Source organism: Bos indicus, chromosome 5 (genome assembly GCF_029378745.1).
Source record: "Bos indicus isolate NIAB-ARS_2022 breed Sahiwal x Tharparkar chromosome 5, NIAB-ARS_B.indTharparkar_mat_pri_1.0, whole genome shotgun sequence".
NCBI lineage: Eukaryota > Metazoa > Chordata > Mammalia > Artiodactyla > Bovidae > Bos > Bos indicus.
Window position 1 is genome coordinate 4,987,339 of NC_091764.1, and position 20,831 is coordinate 5,008,169.

General features: G+C 37.8%; 1 protein-coding gene across 1 annotated transcript in view; it reads left to right on the forward strand.

Annotated features, from left to right (window-relative positions):
• Positions 1-15,564, forward strand: part of GLIPR1L1 (GLIPR1 like 1) — a 42,761-nt gene extending 27,197 nt beyond the window's left edge. Inside the window, exons 5-6 of the mRNA XM_019960000.2 lie at positions 14,737-14,763; positions 14,851-15,564. Coding sequence (XP_019815559.1) covers positions 14,737-14,763; positions 14,851-14,939 — 116 coding nt within the window. The 3' untranslated portion in view covers positions 14,940-15,564. The remainder of the gene's footprint in view (positions 1-14,736; positions 14,764-14,850) is intronic.
• The last annotated feature ends 5,267 nt before the right edge of the window (positions 15,565-20,831 follow it).

Here is a 20,831-nt window from a genome sequence, read left to right on the forward strand (position 1 = left end):
TGAGTGAAGGGGGTGAAGAGAAGAGATAATTTAAAAACTGTAAAAGATGTGGTGCCACAAAAGAAGACAGACACAAAAATGCATATTAAATTATTCCATTTCTATAAAGTTCAAAACTGTACAAAACTAATCTACGCTTAGAGTCAGGATAGTGGTTACCTTTGGAGAGGAAAGAGGAGTTAGTCACTAGAAAAGTATACCAGAGGACTTTCTGGACCTATGCTGTGGTTATCTAGGTGTATTCACTTTGTAATAGCTCATCAATCTTTCCAATTATGAGCTATGTATGATTCCATATTCATGTCATACTGCAAGTAAAAAAATTGTTTGGGGTTTGTGATATTGAGCTGTTTGTATATTTCAGAGATTAATACCTTATCAGTTGCTTCATTTGCAAATATTTTCTTTCATTCTGAGGGTTGTCTTCTCGTCTTGTGTATAGTTTCCTTTGCTGTGCAAAAGCCTTTTGTTTAATTAGGTACCATTTGTTTATCTTTATTTTCATAGATGATCTTATTTGCAAAGCAGAAATAGAGACACAGATGTAGAGAACAAGTGTATGGATACCAAGGGGGAAAGGGGCAGTGGTGGGAGGAATTGGGAGATTGGGACTGACATATACACTCTTGACACCGTGTGCAAAATAGCTAATGCATGAGAAACTACTGTACAGCACGGGGAATCTACTCAATGCTCTTTGACGACCTGAATGGGAAGGAAATCCAAAAAGAAGAAGATATATGTAAACATACAGCTGACTCACCTTGCTGTATGGCAGAAACTAAGACAACATCGTAAAGCAACTATGCTGTTGTTTGCCCCTACATCGTGTTCAACTCTTCGCAAACCCATGGACTGTGGCATGCAGGGCTCCTCTGTCCTCTACTATCTCCCAGAGTTTGCTCGGATTCATGTCCACTGAGTTGGTGATACTATGTAACCATCATCCTCTGCTGCCTCCTTCCCCTGCATTGGCAGGTGGATTCTTTACCTGCAGAATCACTATGGACAGTGACTGCAGCCATGAAATTAAAGATGCTTGCTCCTTGGAAGGAAAGCAATGACAAACCTAGACAGCATATTAAAAGCAGAGACATCACTTTGCCGACGAAGCTCCATCTAGTCAAAGCTATGGTTTTTTCCAGTAGTCATGTACAGATGTAAGAGTTACACAATAAAGAAAACTGAGCACTGAAGAATTGATGCTTTTGAATTGTGGTGCTGGAGAAGATTCTTTTTTTTTTTTTTTTAATTTTTAAAATTTTTTTCTTTTTTTTTCAAGGCAGAATGGACTTTTTTTTTGTTTTTTTACATTTTCCAATCTTTTATTTATTTATTTTATGTGTGTGTGTGTATATATATATATATATATATATATATATATATATATATATTTGACAACATTGTATTGGTTCTGCCATACATCAACATGAATCTGCTATGGGTATACACGTGTTCCCCATCCTGAACCCCACTCCCACCTCCCTCCCCGTACCATCCCTCTGGGTCATCCCAGTGTACCAGCCCCAAGCATCCTGTATGGAACCAGGACTGGTGATTTGTTTCTTATATGATATTGTACATGTTTCAGTGTCATTCCCCCAAATCGTCCCACCCTCTCCCTCTCCCACAGAGTCCAAAAGATTGTTCTATACGTCTGTGTCTCTTTTGCTGTCTCGCATACAGGGTTATCATTACCATCTTTCTAAATTCCATATATATGCATTAGTATACTGTATTGGTGTTTTTCTTTCTGGCTTACTTCACTCTGTATAATAGGCTCCAGTTTTATCCACCTCATTAGAACTGATTCAAATGTATTCTTTTTATTTTTTTTTATTATTTTTTTAAATTTTATTTTATTTTTTAACTTTACAATATTGTATTGGTTTTGCCATATATCAAAATGAATCCACCACAGGTATACATGTGTTCCCCATCCTGAACCCTCCTCCCTCCTCCCTCCCCATCCCATCCCTCTGGGTCGTCTCAATGCACCAGCCCCAAGCATCCAGTATCATGCATCGAACCTGGACTGGCGACTCGTTTCATATATGATATTTTACATGTTTCAATGCCATTCTCCCAAATCATCCCACCCTCTCCCTCTCCCACAGAGTCCAAAAAACTGTTCTATACAACAATGTCTCTTGCTGTCTCGTATACAGGGTTATTGTTACCATCTTTCTAAATTCAATATATATGCATTAGTATACTGTATTGGTGTTTTTCTTTCTGGCTTACTTCACTCTGTATAATAGGCTCCAGTTTCATCCACCTCATTAGAACTGATTCAAATGTATTCTTTTTAATGGCTGAGTAATACTCCATTGTGTATATGTACCACACCTTTCTTATCCATTCATTTGCTGATGGACATCTAGGTTGCTTCCATGTCCTGGCTATTATAAACAGTGCTGCGATGAACACTGGGGTACACGTGTCTCTTTCCCTTCTGGTTTCCTCAAGTGTATGCCCAGCAGTGGGATTGCTGGGTCATAAGGCAGTTCTATTTCCAGTTTTTTAAGGAATCTCCACACTGTTCTCCATAGTGGCTGTACTAATTTGCATTCCCACCAAAAGTGTAAGAGGGTTCCCTGTTCTCTACATTCTCTCCAGCATTTATTGCTTGTAGACTTTTGGATCGCAGCCATTCTGACTGGTGTGAAATGGTACCTCATTGTGGTTTTGATTTGCATTTCTCTGATAATGAGTGATGTTGAGCATCTTTTCATGTGTTTCATCTGTATGTCTTCTTTGGAGAAATGTCTGTTTAGTTCTTTGGCCCATTTTTTGATTGGGTCATTTATTTTTCTGGAATTGGGCTGCAGGAGTTGCTTATATGTTTTTGAGATTAGTCCTCTGTCAGTTGCTTCATTTGCTATTATTTTCTCCCATTCTTAAGGCTGCCTTTTCACCTTGCTTATAGTTTCCTTTCTTGTGCAGAAGCTTTTAATTTTACCAATGGCATTTTTCACAGAGCTAGAACAAATAATTTCACAGTTTGTATGGAAATACAAAAGACCTCAAATAGCCAAAGCAATCTTGAGAAAGAAGAATGGAACTGGAGGAATAAACCTACCTGACTTCAGGCTCTACTACAAAGCCACAGTCATCAAGACAGTATGGTACTGGCACAAAGACAGAAATATAGATCAATGGAACAAAATAGAAAGCCCAGAGATAAATCCATGCAAGTATGGACACCTTATCTTTGACAAAGGAGGCAAGAATATACAATGGAGAAAAGACAATCTCTTTAACAAGTGGTGCTGGGAAAACTGGTCAGCCACTTGTAAAAGAATGAAACTAGAACACTTTCTAACACTATACACAAAAATAAACTCAAAATGGATTAAAGATCTAAATGTAAGACCAGAAACTATAAAACTCTTAGAGGAGAACATAGGCAAAACACTCTCTGACATAAATCACAGCAGGATCCTCTATGACCCACCTCCCAGAATATTGGAAATAAAAGGAAAAATAAACAAATGGGACTTAATTAAAATTAAAAGCTTCTGCACAACAATGGAGAAGATTCTTGAGAGTCTCTTGGACTGCAGGAGCAAACCATTCAATTCTAAAGGAAATCAACCCTAAATATTCACTGGAAGAACTGAAGCTGAACCTGTAATACTTTGGCCACCTCATGCAAAGAGCTGACCCATTGGAAAAGACTGATGCTAGGAAAGCAACTATACTCCAATTTAAAAGGAAAAAAAATAGGACTACATTGAAAGCATGGTCTCTCTAAAATGAGATTTCATTCAAAGTGGTTCATATTTGTAAACTGCTAAGTTTTCTAGTCTACAACATTCAAAGATAAAGTGATACCGTCTTTTTCTTTCACTTTCTCTTCCTTACCAGGATCCAGATTACTGCCATTTCTTGCCTGAACTAGTGCAGCCTCCCCACTTCTCTTCCTACTCTATTCCAAGGTGGTTCACTGCCCCCTGGGCCGGGGCGGGGGGCGAGGGACAGAAAACAAAAGAAAATATCAGATAAAATCACTTTTCTTAAAATTCTTCAATTGCTTCTTTTTTGCAACTAAGGAAAATCAGATTCTATGCATTGAGGCCAACAAACCCAAGTGTGATCTGGCTCTTGCCTTTCTCTTCTACCGTATCTTTGGTTAGTCCCCTTTTGGCACAGTCAGCTCCATTATTACACACACAAATTCCCTATTTAAAAACCCCAGCATCCAGATCACCTGTGAGTCTCTTTCTAGTTTCAAGATTGTTTTTTCTCTTCGTTTTGGTAACATGCTCTGTTTCTTGATGTCCCTAAATATGACCGTAAGTGATTCCTCCCTGCTGTCGATGCACACCACTCCTCCCATCAAGAAGCCCAGACTATTTCTCCTCTCCTTGAATAAGGACTTGATGTTGTGCCACTTCTGGGCCACACCTTTAAGAAAACTGGCAGCTTTGGCTTTTGCTCTTTTGAAAGCTATCCAGCATATCTAAAAATCCATGCTTTCCCACTGAACAGGTCAGGCCTTGGATGAGGAGAGGGCATCCTTCTGTTTCAGCCGCAAATGTGAGCAATAGCTAAATGTAGCCACATCCTTGAACCCTGATGACACTAAATATAGGAGAGAAATTCCCTAGTAGAATCTGCTAACCCAGGTAATTGTGAGAAATAATAGTAAGTTGTTAACCATTTTAAGCCATTAAGTTTTGGAAGTTTGTCCCACAGCAGTAGATTGTGGAAACACTTGATGTGCCTAATAAGTTAAATACCTAATAATATGGTATGAAACAAAAAAAGGAGAGTTCTATCTTTTCCTCTACTGAACAGATAGAGTTAGGGTGGTTCCTCTTAATCCAAACACAACTTGGTCAAAGCTGGTTTAGAATTTACCTAAGGCGTGGTCTGCCTCTGTTTGCTCTGTTCCAAGAATAGAGACTTCCAAGGCTTTGCAGTGGGAGACGGCTCTGTTGCCTTTACCTAGTGGTTTTTGAATTCCAATTCTTACTGCTTTTTTTCCCCCCACTGTTTTTCCATTGCTTTAACACACAGAAATTACTGAAATATCTACTATGATTTCCAAAGGCATTTAGCCTAGGTTTTTAGCCCCTTACCTCTCACAGTTTCAAAGTTACAAAATGGGCATGTCTTGGGCTTATTTCCTCCACCTCTACCTCCCACCTGGATCTTGAACGACTCAATTCTCCAATTTTATCTCTCTAGTTCTTTAAGGACAATAAATGCTCTGCTGGTTTCTCTGTTTACCAAGAAGTGACTTCTTCCTGGACAAAGCCGATTTTCAGCCCTAGGCCTGGGCCCAGAATCAACAAATGGCCCTAAGAAAAGAGCATCCTTCGTAACATCAACCCTCCTCTTTATGGATCTTCTGTTCTGAAATCTGAACCTTTCGGTCTTTTTTCCTTTTGCAAAGGTCTCATGCTCTTACACATAGTTTTCCTAATAATAATAAAATAAGAATAGTAAAAGATAATTTTATTTATATTTTATGCTTGATGAGAGATTTTGTCCATCACACATGATTTCATCCTGGAGATTTAGACAGCTGTATTCTGTGGGTCTCCAAGATAGCACCTTAAAAACTGCCAAGTCTACAATAAATAAGCTTTAAGACTTGGTAGGAGCTATTCCCCCAATTCATTCCATTTCCAAATTGTTCAAAAATCATTTGCCTATTCCTGGCCCTTTGCTCTTGGAAATTAATGTTAGGATAAGCTTATCAATTCTACAGACGACCTTGAAATTCTGAATGGAGTTACTTTGAGTTTATAGATAAATTGAAAGAAGTAACTTTACAGTGTTGAACTTTTCAATTAATAAAGACTGTTTACTTGGGTCTTTTTATATATCTTTTTTAGGCTTCCCTAGTGGCTCACACATAAAAAATTCTGCCTGCAATGCAGGAGACCTGGGTTTAATCCCTGGGTCAGGAAGATGGCCTGAAGAAGAGAATGGCAACCCACTCCAGTATTCTTGCCTGGAGAATTTTTGGACAGAGAAGTCTGATGGTCTACAGTCCATGGGGTCACAAAAAGTCAGACATGACTGAGCAACTTTCACTTTCATTTATATCTTTTATACTTTGAAATTGTCTCAGTAAGGTCTTACATCCCAAATTAGATTGCTTGGTGTTCTATATGTGTTTATATTATAAATGGAATTTTTAAGTTTAGTTCAGTTCAGTCGCTCCATCATGTCCAACTCTTTGGGACCCCATGGACTGCAGCGCACCAGGCCTCCCTGTCCATCACCAATTCCCGGAGCTTACTCAAATTCATGTCCATTGAGTGAGTGATGCCATCCAACCATCTCATCCTCTGCTCTCCCCTCTCCCCTCATCTACAGTCCTTCCCAGCATCAGGGTCTTTTCAAATGAGTCAGCTCTTCGCATGAGGTGGCCAAAGTACTGGAGTTTCAGCTTCAACATCAGTCCTTCCAATGAGCACCCAGGACTGATCTCCTTTAGGATGGATTGGTTGGATCTCCTTGCAGTCCATGGGACTCTCAAGAGTCTTCTCAAACACCACAGTTCAAAAGCATCAATTCTTCGGTGCTCAGCTTTCTTTATAGTCCAACTCTCACATCCATACATGACTACTGGAAAAACCATAGCCTTGACTAGATGGACCTTTGTTGGAAAAGTGATGTCTCTGCTTTTTAATGTGCTGTCTAGGTTGATCATAACTTTCCTTCCAAGGTGTAAGCATCTTTTAATTTCATTGCTACTGTCAACATTTGCAATAATGTTGGAGCCCTCCAAAATAAAGTCTGCCACTGTTTCCACTATTTCCCCATCTATTTGCCATGAAGTGATGGGACTGAATACCATGATCTTAGTTTTCTGAATGTTGAGCTTTAAGCCAACTTTGCACTCTTCCTCTTTGACTTTCATCAAGAGGCTCTTTAGTTCTTCTTTGCTTTCTGCTGTAAGGGTGGTGTCATCTGCATATCTGAGGTTATTGATATTTCTCCTGGCAATCTTGATTCCAGCTTGTGCTTCCTCCAGCCTGGCGTTTCTCATGATGTACTCTGCATATATGTTAAATAAGCAGGGTGACAATATATAGTCTTGACGTACTTCTTTTCCTATTTGGAACCAGTCTGTTGTTCCATGTCCAGTTCTAACTGTTGTTTCCTGACCTGCATACAGATTTCTCAAGAGGCAGGTCAGGTGGTCTAGTATTCCCATCTCTTGAAGAATTTTCCACAGTTTGTTGTGATCCACACAGTCAAAGGCTTTGGCATAGTCAATAAAGCAGAAATAAATGTTTTTCTGGAACTCTCTTGCTTTTTCAGTGATCCAGCAGATGTTGGCAATTTGATCTCTGGTTCCTCTGTCTTTTCTAAATCCAGCTTGAACATCTGGAAATTCATAGTTCACGTTCTGTTGAAGCCTGGATTGGAGAATTTTGAGCATTATTTTACTAGCGTGTGAGATGAGTACAGTTGTGTGGTAGTTTGACCATTCATTTGGCATTGCTTTTCTTAGGGAATGAAAACTGACCCTTTCCAGTCCTGTGGCCACTGCTGAGTTTTCCAAATTTACTGACATATTGAGTGCAGCACTTTCACAGCATCATCTTTTAGGATTTGAAATAGCTCAACTGCAATTCTATCATCTCCAGTAGCTGTGTTTGTAGTGATGCTATTAAAGCCCACTTGACTTCACATTCCAGGATGTCTGGCTCTCACATCATGGTGATTGATTTTTAAGTTATATTTCCTAATTGATTTTTTGCTGATTCATAGAAATATAAATTATTTTTTAATATTACTGTACTATCCAGGAATCTTACTGAATCTCATTATTATTTCAAATAAGTTGGTTCTCTAGGATTTTCCATAATGACAATCATGTTATCTGTAAAAAATGCAAGCTTTGTTCTTCTAATCTTTACATAAGTTATATGCTGTAACAATATTAACAGTTAATTCTCCAGTGCATTGTCGCACATAAGCTGTAACAGTAGCACCATTCTCTTATACCACGCTTTAAAAACAATGTTTAAATTATGAATATTTGCTTTGATGAAAAGGTGAAAGGGTCAGTCGCTCAGATCAGTCAGATCAGATCAGTCGCTTAGTCATGTCCGACTCTTTGCAACCCCATGAATCGCAGCACGCCAGGCCTCCCTGTCCATCACCAACTCCCGGAGTTCACTGAGACTCACATCCATCGAGTCAGTAATGCCATCCAGCCATCTCATCCTCTGTCATCCCCTTCTCCTCCTGCCCTCAATCCCTCCCAGCATCAGAGTCTTTTCCAATGAGTCAACTCTTCACATGAGGTGGCCAAAGTACTGGAGTTTCAGCTTTAGTATCTTTCCTTCCAAAGAAATCCCAGGGCTGATCTCCTTCAGAATGGACTGGTTGGATCTCCTTGCAGTCCAAGGGACTCTCAAGAGTCTTCTCCAACACCACAGTTCAAAAGCATCAATTCTTCAGCGCTCAGCCTTCTTCACAGTCCAACTCTCACATCCATACATGACCACAGGAAAAACCATAGCCTTGACTAGACGAACCTTTGTTGGCAATGTAATGTCTCTGCTTTTGAATATGCTATCTAGGTTAGTCATAACTTTCCTTCCAAGGAGTAAGGGTCTTTTAATTTCATGGCTGCAGTAACCATCTGTAGTGATTTTGGAGCCCTGAAAAATAAAGTCTGACACTGTTTCCACCATTTCCCCATGTATTTCCCATGAAGTGGTGGGACCACATGCCATGATCTTCGTTTTCTGAATGTTGAGCTTTAAGCCAACTTTTTCACTCTCCTCTTTCACTTTCATCAAGAGGCTTTTGAGTTCCTCTTCACTTTCTGCCATAAGGGTGGTGTCATGTGCATATCTGAAGTTATTGATATTTCTCCCGGCAATCTTGATTCCAGCTTGTGTTTCTTCCAGTCCAGCGTTTCTCAAGATGTACTCTGCATATAAGTTAAATAAACAGGGTGACAATATACAGCCTTGACGTATTCCTTTTCCTATTTGGAACCAGTCTGTTGTTCCATGCCCAGTTTGAACTGTTGCTTCCTGACCTGCATACAGATTTATCAAGAGGCAGATCAGGTGTTCTGGTATTCCCATCTCTTTCAGAATTCTCCACAGTTGATTGTGATCCACACAGGCAAAGGCTTTGGCATAGTCAAGAAAGCAGAAATAGATGTTTTCCTGGAACTCTCTTGCTTTTTCCACGATCCAGCGGATGTTGGCAATTTGATCTCTGGTTCCTCTGCCTGTTCTAAAACCAGCTTGAACATTAGGAAGTTCATGGTTCACATATTGCTGAAGCCTGGCTTGGAGAATTTTGAGCATTACTTTACTAGCGTGTGAGATGAGTGCAATTGTGTGGTAGTTTGAGCATCTTTGGCATTGCCTTTCTTTGGGATTGGAATGAAAACTGACCTTTTCCAGTCCTGTGGCCACTGCTGAGTTTTCCAAATTTGCTGGCATATATTGAGTGCAGCACTTTCACAGCATCATCTTTCAGGATTTGGAATAGCTCAACTGGAATTCCAGGTTGCCATGCCCTCCTCCAGAGGATCTTCCCAAAATAAAGTAGGCTCTCAATAAATTTTAGCTGTGACCATAACTAAGTTCCTCATTATTTTCTATCTCTTGACCCTTTTTATCATACTAATCACTTTCTCTGATGGTATATTTTAATCTCCTATATTCATTTATTCCATTTTAAAGTTGATGATAGAGTTTCTCCCCTGATGCTTCTATAAGGAAAAGAACTTTACTTTTTCCTAATAACCATTATATCCAAAGCCTAGAATCATGCTTAATACATAATAAACACACAAGCATGAATAAATGAATAAAAATAAATGAAATAAACATAAATGAAATAAACAAACTCATAAGAATTGTGATTGTCCATATCACCTCCACTAGCTTTGTTCGTAGTGATGCTTTCTAAGGCCCACTTGACTTCACATTCCAGGATGTCTGGCTCTAGGTCAGTCATCACACCATCGTGATTATCTGGGTTGTGAAGATCTTTTTTGTACAGTTCTTCTGTGTATTCTTGCCATCTCTTCTTAATATCTTCTGCTTCTGTTAGGTCCATACCATTTCTGTCCTTTATCGAGCTTATCTTTGCATGAAATGTTCCTTTGGTATCTCTGATTTTCTTGAAGAGATCCCTAATCTTTCCCATTCTCTTGTTTTCCTCTATTTCTTTGCATTGATTGCTGAAGAAGGCTTTCTTATCTCTTCTTGCTATTCTTTGGAACTCTGAATTCAGAAGTTTATATCTTTCCTTTTCTCCTTTGCTTTTCGCTTCTCTTCTTTTCAGAGCTATTTGTCAGTTGCTCAGTCTTGTCCAATTCCTTGCGACCCCATGGACTATAGCCCAAAAGGCTCCTCTGTCCATGGAACTCTTCAGGCAAGAATATTGTAGTGAGTTGCCATTTTCTTCTCCAGGGGGCATATTTATTTGAGATTGTTTTAATTAGTCCTCATTTCAGATCATAAAAGTTTTTATTTTTCTCATTTTACTGTGAGCTTTTATCTTGAATAAATGCTAAATTTTACCAGATATTTTTTCTCTGCATCTCTTGAAATGATCCCAAATGTTTTTCCTTTAATATCTTAATGTTATAAACTACATCAAATGATTTATTTTCTTTTTGGAAACTGTTTTGGACATAATATTATGTAACTTAAAGAAAAATTACATGTGCTTCAAATTCCTCTTTGGATAATGTTATGTTTTAATTGACCCATTTTACTAATATTTCCAAGTTATTGTAAAGAGGTAGGTATATGTTTTTTTTAAATTTAAAGGGGACGACAGAGGATGAGATGGCTGGATGGCATCACTGACTCGATGGACGTGAGTCTCAGTGAACTCTGGGAGTTGGTGATGGACAGGGAGGCCTGGCGTGCTGCGATTCATGGGGTCACAAAGAGTCGGACATGACTGAGCGACTGATCTGATCTGATCTTTTATCATATTTTGTAACCTGTTTCCGTTTTGTTTATTCTCTTTTTGTTATTTTTAAACCTTTTTTCAACTGTGATTGACAGACAAAAAGCTGTGTATCTGTTAATAAATACAACTTAACTAGTGAAATTTATGTTTCATAGAGATTCTGGGAGTTAAGTGATAGGTCAGGAATCCAATTATAAACTATGCTTTCATTCCAACGATAAATCCAACTTAGTCATGATGTTTCCCTTGAAAGTGAAAGTTGCTCAGTTGTGTCCGATTCTTTGTGACCCCATGGACTATACAGTCCATGGAATTCTCTAGGCCAGAATACTGGAGTGGGTAGCCTTTCCCTTCTCCAGGGGATCATCCCAACCCCAGGATCGAACCCAGGTCTCCCTCATTGCAGGCAGATTACCAGCTGAGCCACAAGGGAAGCCCAAGAACACTGGAGTGGGTAACCTATCCCTTCTCCAGTGGATCTTCCCAACCCAAGAATAGAACCAGGGTCTCCTGCATTGCAAGCAGATTCTTTACCAACTGAGCTTTCAGGGAGCTCCCAAGTTTCCCTTATAGAAGGCTAAATTCTTGTTAACATTTTACTTATAGTTTTTGGATTTAATTTCAGACTTATGACTGGCCTATAATTTCCCATCTCCATATATCCTCATATGATTTGGACTTCAAGTTTGTAGTAACCTCATAAAAGAAGTTAAAAGTTGGGAACGATACTTCTGTTAATATTTTGGTTGCAGTTTGTGTAAGATTCTCATTATTTATTTTTTGAATGTTTGGGGGAAATTTCTGTAAAACTATTTTGTTGTGGTGTGTGTGTGTTTACAGATGTTTACTAACTTCTTTAAATGTTTTATGAAAGAGGACACTAATAGATGGAGAAATATACCATGTTCATGGATTGGAAGAATCAATATAGTGAAAATGAGTATACTAGCCAAAGCAATTTATAGATTCAATGCAATCCCTATCAAGCTACCAACAGTATTCTTCACAGAGCTAGAACAAATAATTTCACAATTTGTATGGAAATACAAAAGACCTCGAATAGCCAAAGCGATCTTGAGAAAGAAGAATGGAACTGAAGGAATCAACCTACCTGACTTCAGGCTCTACTACAAAGCCACAGTTATCAAGACAGTATGGTACTGGCACAAAGACAGAAATATAGATCAATGGAACAAAATGGAAAGCCCAGGGATAAATCCACGCACATATGGACACCTTATCTTTGACAAAGGAGGCAAGAATATACAATGGATTAAAGACAATCTCTTTAACAAGTGGTGCTGGGAAATCTGGTCAACCACTTGTAAAAGAATGAAACTAGAACCCTTTCTAACACCATACACAAAAATAAACTCAAAATGGATTAAAGATCTAAATGTAAGACCAGAAACTATAAAACTCCTAGAGGAGAACATAGGCAAAACACTCTCTGACATACATCCCAGCAGGATCCTCTATGACCCACCTCCCAGAATATTGGAAATAAAAGCAAAAATAAACAAATGGGACCTAATTAACCTGAAAAGCTTCTGCACATCAAAGGAAACTATTAGCAAGGTGAAAAGACAGCCTTCAGAATGGGAGAAAATAATAGCAAATGAAGCAACTGACAGAGGACTAATCTCAAAACTATACAAGCAACTCCTACAGCTCAATTCCAGAAAAATAAATGACCCAATCAAAAAATGGGCCAAAGAACTAAATAGACATTTCTCCACAGAAGACATACAGATGGCTAACAAACACATGAAAAGATGCTCAACATCACTCATTATCAGAGAAATGCAAATCAAAACCACTATGAGGTACCATTTCACACCAGTCAGAATGGCTGCGATCCAAAAGTCTACAAATAATAAATGCTGGAGAGGGTGTGGAGAAAAGGGAACCCTCTTACACTGTTGGTGGGAATGCAAACTAGTACAGCCACTATGGAGAAGAGTGCGGAGATTCCTTAAAAAACTGGAAATAGAACTGCCTTATGATCCAGCAATCCCACTGCTGGGCATACACACTGAGGAAACCAGAAGGGAAAGAGACACGTGTACCCCAGTGTTCATCGCAGCACTGTTTATAATAGCCAGGACATGGAAGCAACCTAGATGTCCATCAGCAGATGAATGGATAAGAAAGCTGTGGTACATATACACAATGGAGTATTACTCAGCCATTAAAAAGAATACATTTGAATCAGTTCTAATGAGGTGGATGAACCTGGAGCCTATTATACAGAGTGAAGTAAGCCAGAAGGAAAAACACCAATACAGTATACTAACGCATATATATGGAATGTAGAAAGATGGTAACAATAACCCTGTGTACGAGACAGCAAAAGAGACACTGATGTATAGAACAGTGTTTTGGACTCTATGGGAGAGGGAGAGGGTGGGATGATTTAGGAGAATGGCATTGAAACATGTAAAATATCATGTATGAAACGAGATGACAGTCCAGGTTCGATGCACGATACTGGATGCTTGGGGCTAGAGCACTGGGACAACCCAGAGGGATGGTATGGGGAGGGAGGAGGGAGGAGGGTTCAGGATGGGGAACACATGTATACCGGTGGCAGATTCATTTTGATATTTGGCAAAACTAATACAATTATGTAAAGTTTAAAAATAAAATAAAATTAGAAATAAAATAAATAAATAAAGGGGAAGACACACACAAAAAAAATAAAAATAAATGTTTTATGATACTCAGGTTTTGAGGGGATTTGCAAACTTTTGTTTTATCCAAGTTTTAATAACATTCTATTTTTAACACTACTATATCTGTTGTGTTCCACTTATTAAGTCCTATGACTTGATTTTTATTCATCATTTCTATAGAAAGTCAACTTCTATCTTTTTTACTTCCTTTTTGAGGGGCAGATATACAGCATAATGGTTAAATGAATAGGCCTTGGAATCAGATGGCTTAACACAGGAGGTGACTAAGAGGATTAAATATGATAAACCATACAGAGTGATTTGGGACCAAAATAAAGCACATGCATGCTAAATTCCTTCAGTCGTGTCCAATTCTTTGTGACCCTCTGGACTGTGGCCAGTCAGGCTGCTCTGTCCATGGGATTCTCCAGGGAAGAACACTGGAGTAGATTGCCATGCCCTCCTCCAGGGGATCTTCCCAAAATAAAGTAGGCTCTCAATAAATTTTAGCTATGACCATAACTAAGTTCCTCATTATTTTCTATCTCTTGACCCTTTTTATCATACTAATCACTTTCTCTGATGGTATATTTTAATCTCCTATATTCATTTATTCCATTTTAAAGTTGATGATAGACTTTCTCCCCTGATGCTTCTATAAGGAAAAGACCTTTACTTTTTTCTAATAACCATTATTTCCAAAGCCTAGAATCATGGTTAATACATAATAGACACAGAAACGTGAATAAATGAATAAAAATAAATGAAATAAACTCATAAGAAACTGCAGAATCCTCATATCCAAATCTTCAATATGAAGGAAATATGGTATTTTTCAGGGACTTTAAATGGATATGGCAGTGTCAAAAATAAAGTTCAGTACTGTATATAGTTTTGTCTGTTTCAGGCCTTTTGCCTTCAATATGTGAGATGTTCTTGAAATATTTGTTGACATGACATCTTTGGCAGGGAGCATCATACAGATTTTTAAGTACTATGGGATTTTCAGAGGAAGCTTCAGTTTTCTTAAATTAAAAAACCAAGCTAAATTTTCTGAGTTGACTATCTTATTCAGAAAGCCAGAAAAGCAAATGAATGAGTTTAATGTATACTTTTTTTTTTTCTATTTTAGGTAATAAAGAACGTGATAAATCTCAAAGTACGTATCAAAATCTTTCAGTATTTATTCAATTACTTCCTTTCCTTGAAACTAAATTGAGCTCTTAAATGTTGTTTTTATTGACAGGATATCCAAATTGGAACCCATCAGGGACACGTCAGCTGATAGCATGTAATCCATTGTACCTAATTTCTGTTCTTCTGACAATATTTTAATTGTCTTTGATGTACAAGAGAAATTCTCCAACATGACAATAAAGAAATAGATTATGGTTAAATGTAACTCTTATCTGTTTAATTACTAAGGCTTCTAAATGCTTTACCTGTTATCTAAATTTGATGTGTTTTTAATTCAAAAGATGTACTATAATATAGAAGGGTAGCAATAAAAAAAAAGCAAAACTTAAGTGATTTAAAAATTATTTTGAAAAAAAATAAAAAATAAAAAAAAATAAAAATTATTTTGCATGTATCAAGAGTCTTGTTATCTAATATTCTAGATTGTCATTTTAGTTAGAGTACACTTAAAGAATTAAACATTTCAGATATTAGGTATTTTCCTTAAATGCCAGTAGTTCTCTTTAAGAGTTCCCTCAACATTATTCAGAAACAAAATGCTATTAAGGAAAGTTTCAAATAGCCTGTAATGTTATATTATGGTCATAGTCAATAGTTGGGGAAATTGATGAGAACGGTTAAACTTAAAAAGGTAGAGTTAGGAAATTTTAATCTCTTTTAGGAGATTTTATTTTTAAATATACCTTGTATACATAACAGGATGCATGTATACCTTCTAAAGTCCTGTACAAAATTATCTGTAGTGTAATTAACAACATGTCTACAAACCAAAGAACTGGTGCATTCTGGCTTTTTTTTTTTTTTTTGGTCTGAAGACAAACAGAAAAAAAGAAGAAGAAAAAGAAACAAAACAGATTATTCAACTAATTCAGTTTTTTAAATCACTTATGTTAAATTGTTGACTTCTATGTACTAAATAAATGATCTAGATCTTTTACTTCTCAACTAAAGCAACCACCAATTTCCCTCAGCTGTAATATTAAAAAACATAATATTTTTATGCTGTAAATGTATTTTTACATGATTGTAAAATGTAAATGTATTTTAACATGATTGAGAGTTACACTGTATATACTGCCAAATATCTAGGAATTTCCACATAGTGAAGGGATCTTAAAAGAGAAGCCAAGTGATTTTATATTTCAAATCTGCTTGTGTTACTCAAGGTTTTCCAGAGAAACAGAAGCAACAAGTAAGGAAGTAGGGTATGGGTAAAGACAGATAGAGGAGAAATTTAAGGAATTGGTTTACATGATTTTGGTGGTTAGCAAGTCCAAAATCTATAGGGCCTGCTGGCAGGATGGAGGTTCAGGACTTGCTGCTGCCTTCTTAAGTCTGACATTGGGAAATCAGGCAGAATATCTACATTGCAGTCTTCTTTGGAAAATCTGTCTGCCTTTGGTTGGATGTAGCCCACCCACACTGCAGAGGGTAATCTGCTTTACTTAAAGTCAACTGACTGTAAATGTTAATCACATCTAAAAAACACCTTTGCAACAATATCTAGACTAGTGTTTGACCAAATACCAGCCACCACAGTCTAGCCACACTGAGACATAAAATTAACCATCACAGCGTTGTTCAGCATCAACATGGTATGGATAGTCATTACCATTTTAGTAAAATAAATTATTGCTATTTCCCTAACTATTGCATTTTTAAATTTGAGTTCATAATTAATTACACTTGCAGTTTGAATAGGCTAAATGTAAATTGACATATATACATAGTATACTTTTCTGTTTTATTATTCTGTTTGTAGATTTTTAATTAAACTTTTTTCAATAATTAAAATATCTTTTGATTTTTAATATAATTATTCTATTACTCCTTTAGACTCCTTAATTATCCAGGAACATATAAGTTTCCTTAGGTAGATGAATTGAAATTCTACCGGCCACACTTAAAAATGAATTTTTACAGAATTATACCCTCTGAATTTGAAAAAAAATATTTGTCAGGGAGTATTACTTTAGCACTGCTACAGGAGCTTGTAAGTAATGGCAGTTCTCAGATAATGGGATTTATACATGCAGAGCTTTCCATCTATGCTGAAGCTGTGAGTAAATGTTGGGCAGGTGAAGTGCCTCTGTACCTTACCAGTGGGGCTTCCCCTCATTAGCAAGAAGAGAAAATTCTGGACTGAGATATCTTTTCCTTGTGATCATAACCATAGGCTCTTGACAGGATATCTTAAAAGGCCTGGCATCACTTTAATTCTTTTACTCTGAGCAGATGTTGCTCTTAATAGTGACCATAAGTGACCCTCCAATTTTGCAGTTTGGAATTACTAGACAAACAGCTCTGTACTCAGTCTTTTCAAATTACTGAGGGCAGTTAACTCAGGGTTTGAACAGTGCATTATTCTGGGGATCGTTTTGTCCTACTAGGCTATGTTTGAAGTTTCCAGAAGTGATCAGACTCATCAGTCTTAACTGGGCCTATTGTATCCCATTGTTACCCCTTGAAGGATGGTGAAAAGATGGTTTAAACAGTAGTCTCTGTAATTTTTTGATTATGCATCCCTATTATTAAAATAAAATATTGTAGAGTAACTAATATTCCTGGTTCTCCTTGGGACTGAGGGGGGTCCCTAGGACATAGGAAAACACAATAAACCCAGGACATTCCCTTACAAATCAGGAGTTGATGCCCCTAAGCTTGAGCTAAAAGTATGAGTATATCATTTAATTATATGTATCATGTGTGTTTTTACAATAGAGTATTATAGCTTTTAATCCAATCCAGTGTTTTAAAATATACAAAAATTGAACCCGAAAAGGATGACATAAAAGTGAATTTTTAAAAACTACTAAAGAGAGGACTTTCCTGGTGGTCCAGTGGTTAAGAACCCACCTTGCAAGGCAGGGCATGCGGGTTCCATCCCTGGCCAGGGAACTATGACCCCACAGGCTAAGGGGCATATGGGCCTATGTGCCATAACTACTGAGCCCACGTGCTGCAACTAATGCCAATGCAGTCATATAAATAAATAAAAATAACTGCTAAGGAGATATTTAGGCTAGGAAGATGAGTCCAACAATCAACAGTGTGTGCTTGCCCTTGTATCTTTACAACTGTAACTGATCTGCAATATTTTCTCAGCTATTTTTGCAAGACATATGATTATCTGGTGATGGCTGGCTAGGTTAAAACTAGGTAACAATCTCTAATTAAATTCACCTCAGTTCACATACTGGCATGAAAGAAACAAGTAAATTCCATCACCATCCCTCACAGAGGAACTCCCATTTTCCCCTCAAGAAAGCTCCACACCACTTGACATTGCTGCTGCTGCTGCTAAGTCACTTCATTGCTGCTGCTGCTGCTAAGTCACTTCAGTCGTGTCCGACTCTGTGCGACCCCAGAGACGGCAGCCCACCCGGCTCCCCCATCCCTGGGATTCTCCAGGCAAGAACACTGGAGTGGGTTGCCATTTCCTTCTCCAATGCAGGAAAGTGAAAAGTGAAAGTGAAGTCTCTCAGTCGTGTCCGACTCTTCGCGACCCCATGGACTGCAGCCCATCTGGCTCCTCCATCCATGGGATTTTCTAGGCAAGACCACTTGACATTCCCCCTAGTCAAAAACCAGCAGGAACCCCTCTGGAGTTGCATACAGTGAATTTGCTCCTTGTAGCTAGTGAAACCACACTAGCTATCCTAAGAATAGCTATCACACGACTAGCATAAGAATAATTCTACAAATATGTATTAAGAATGCACACTATGTCTGGTAAAATGCTGTTAAAAATATAATTTAGTCCTTGTCCATATAACAAGTGAAAATGAAAATGAGATATTTTTATTAACAGTATTAATTTAATAATAGTAGTAACTAACGCTAAGTACTGTTTACAATGTACCAAGCACTTAGCGACTCACATGTAATAGTTTATATAATCCTCTCAGGAATTCTGTGAGGTAGATGCTATTAATTTTCAATTCGTGAACTGCTAGTAGATTTAAACATTCTCACAACAATGTTCAGATTGACACGTATGTATTTTGAGAGTTATTAAGACCGTCTTGGGGAATGCTGTCCTTCAGTGGAAGGATTCCTAGGAGTTGTTGCACACATGCAACCATGCTAAATAAACATTAAGCTCCAGAATACAGGAGTTAATGTCAATTTAGAAGTCAAATTTTTATATCAATATTCCCAGGTTTAAACTCAATTTTAAGACTTTGACTTTTAGATAGAGGCAAGTTACACTTCCTGAGACCCAAATTCATGCTGGGATCTGGTTGCATACAGATCACCATATCAAATATGTGACAGGAATAGATGGCAGTGTGAATATTTCTACTACACAGTTTTGGCACTTTTGTTGTGTTTTGGTCTGTTTGGTTTTGGTGGTCAGTTGCCTGTTCATCTCCTTCATTCGTTTTGCTAATGGTGCTGTTCATTTTCTTAGACATTTTAAATGATTCTTCCAAAGTGTTAGTCGCTCAGTCATGCCCAACTCTTTGCGACCCCATGCACTGCAGCCCACCAGGTTCCTCTGTCCATGGGTTTTCCCAGGCAAGAATATTGGAGTGGGTTGCCATTTCCTTCTCCAGGGGATCTTCCTGACCCAGAGATCAAACCTGGGTTCCCTGCACTACAGGCAGATTCTTTACCGACTGAGCTACCAGGGAAGCTCAAATGATAACGTGTCTTAATGGCATATCAGTGCTTTTAATCCCTTGATTTTTATGTAGCAAGTTTCTTTTTCAGTTGTCCTTTATTTACATTTTAATAAAGTCTATCTTTCCACTCTTGAACATTGGATTTTATTTGCAGCATCCTTTTGGTTTTCTCTTGTAATGCTTCTCATGCACCATTAGCATCATTTGAATTTCTGAATTATAGGAAAGATCAATCAAATGAGGACTGATAGAAAAGTGAAGAAATGTAAGAAAAAGAGTCAAAGGTAAAAACCATATATCTTCCCAATAACATTCATACAGAAAACAAAATCACACTCATTAGTACCTTTAACCTATCTTTAACCAGTCGGAATGGCCATCATTACTAAGTCTATAACTAATAAATGGTGGAGAGGGTGTGGAGAAAACGGAACCCTCTTACACTGGGAATGTGTATTGGTGCAGCTACAATGGGAAACAGTATGTAGATTCCTCAGAAAACTAAAAATTGAGTTGCAGTATGATCAACAATCCCACTCTTGGGCATATATCCAGACAAAACTTTAATTTGCAGACACATGCACCCCTGTGTTCACAGAGGCACTATCTGTAATAGCCAAGACATGGATTCAATCTAACTGTCCATCAACAGATGAATGGATAAGGAAGATGGGTGTGTGTGTGTGTGTGTGTGTGTGTGTGTGTGTGTATGCAATATATGTATGAATGGAATATTACCCAACCATTAAAAGAATGAAATAATGCCATTTACAGCAACATGAATGGACCTAGAGATTACCAAACTATAAGTGAAGTACTTCAGAGAGACAAATGTCAGATGATATCACTTATATGTGGAATCTAAAATACTACAGAAACAAAAATATCTACAAAACAAAACCAAACTCCCTGATACAATAACAAATTTGTGGTTGCCAAGGGTGAGGGAGGTGTACGAGCAAAGGACTGGGAGCCTGGGATTAGCAGAGGCAAACATATACAGGACGGATAAACAAGTTCCTATTGCATAGTACAGGGAACTATAGTCAACATTCTGTGATAAGCCATAATGGAATAGAATATGAAAAAGAATATTTATGACTGAATCACTTTGCTGTATAGCAGAAATTAAACACATTACAAATCACCTATACTTCAATAATGGAGAAGGCAATGGCAACCCACTCCAGTGTTCTTGCCTGGAGAATCCCAGGGACGGGGGAGCCTGGTGGGCTGCCGTCTATGGGGTCGCACAGAGTCGGACACGACTGAAGTTACTTAGCATACTTCAATAAAATTTTTAAACATAACAATATGTGTTTCTTAAGGTTTTTATGATTTAAATGAGTTGATACTTTCTGAGCATGTAAAATTGCACCTGATAATTCTGTGAACAACACTG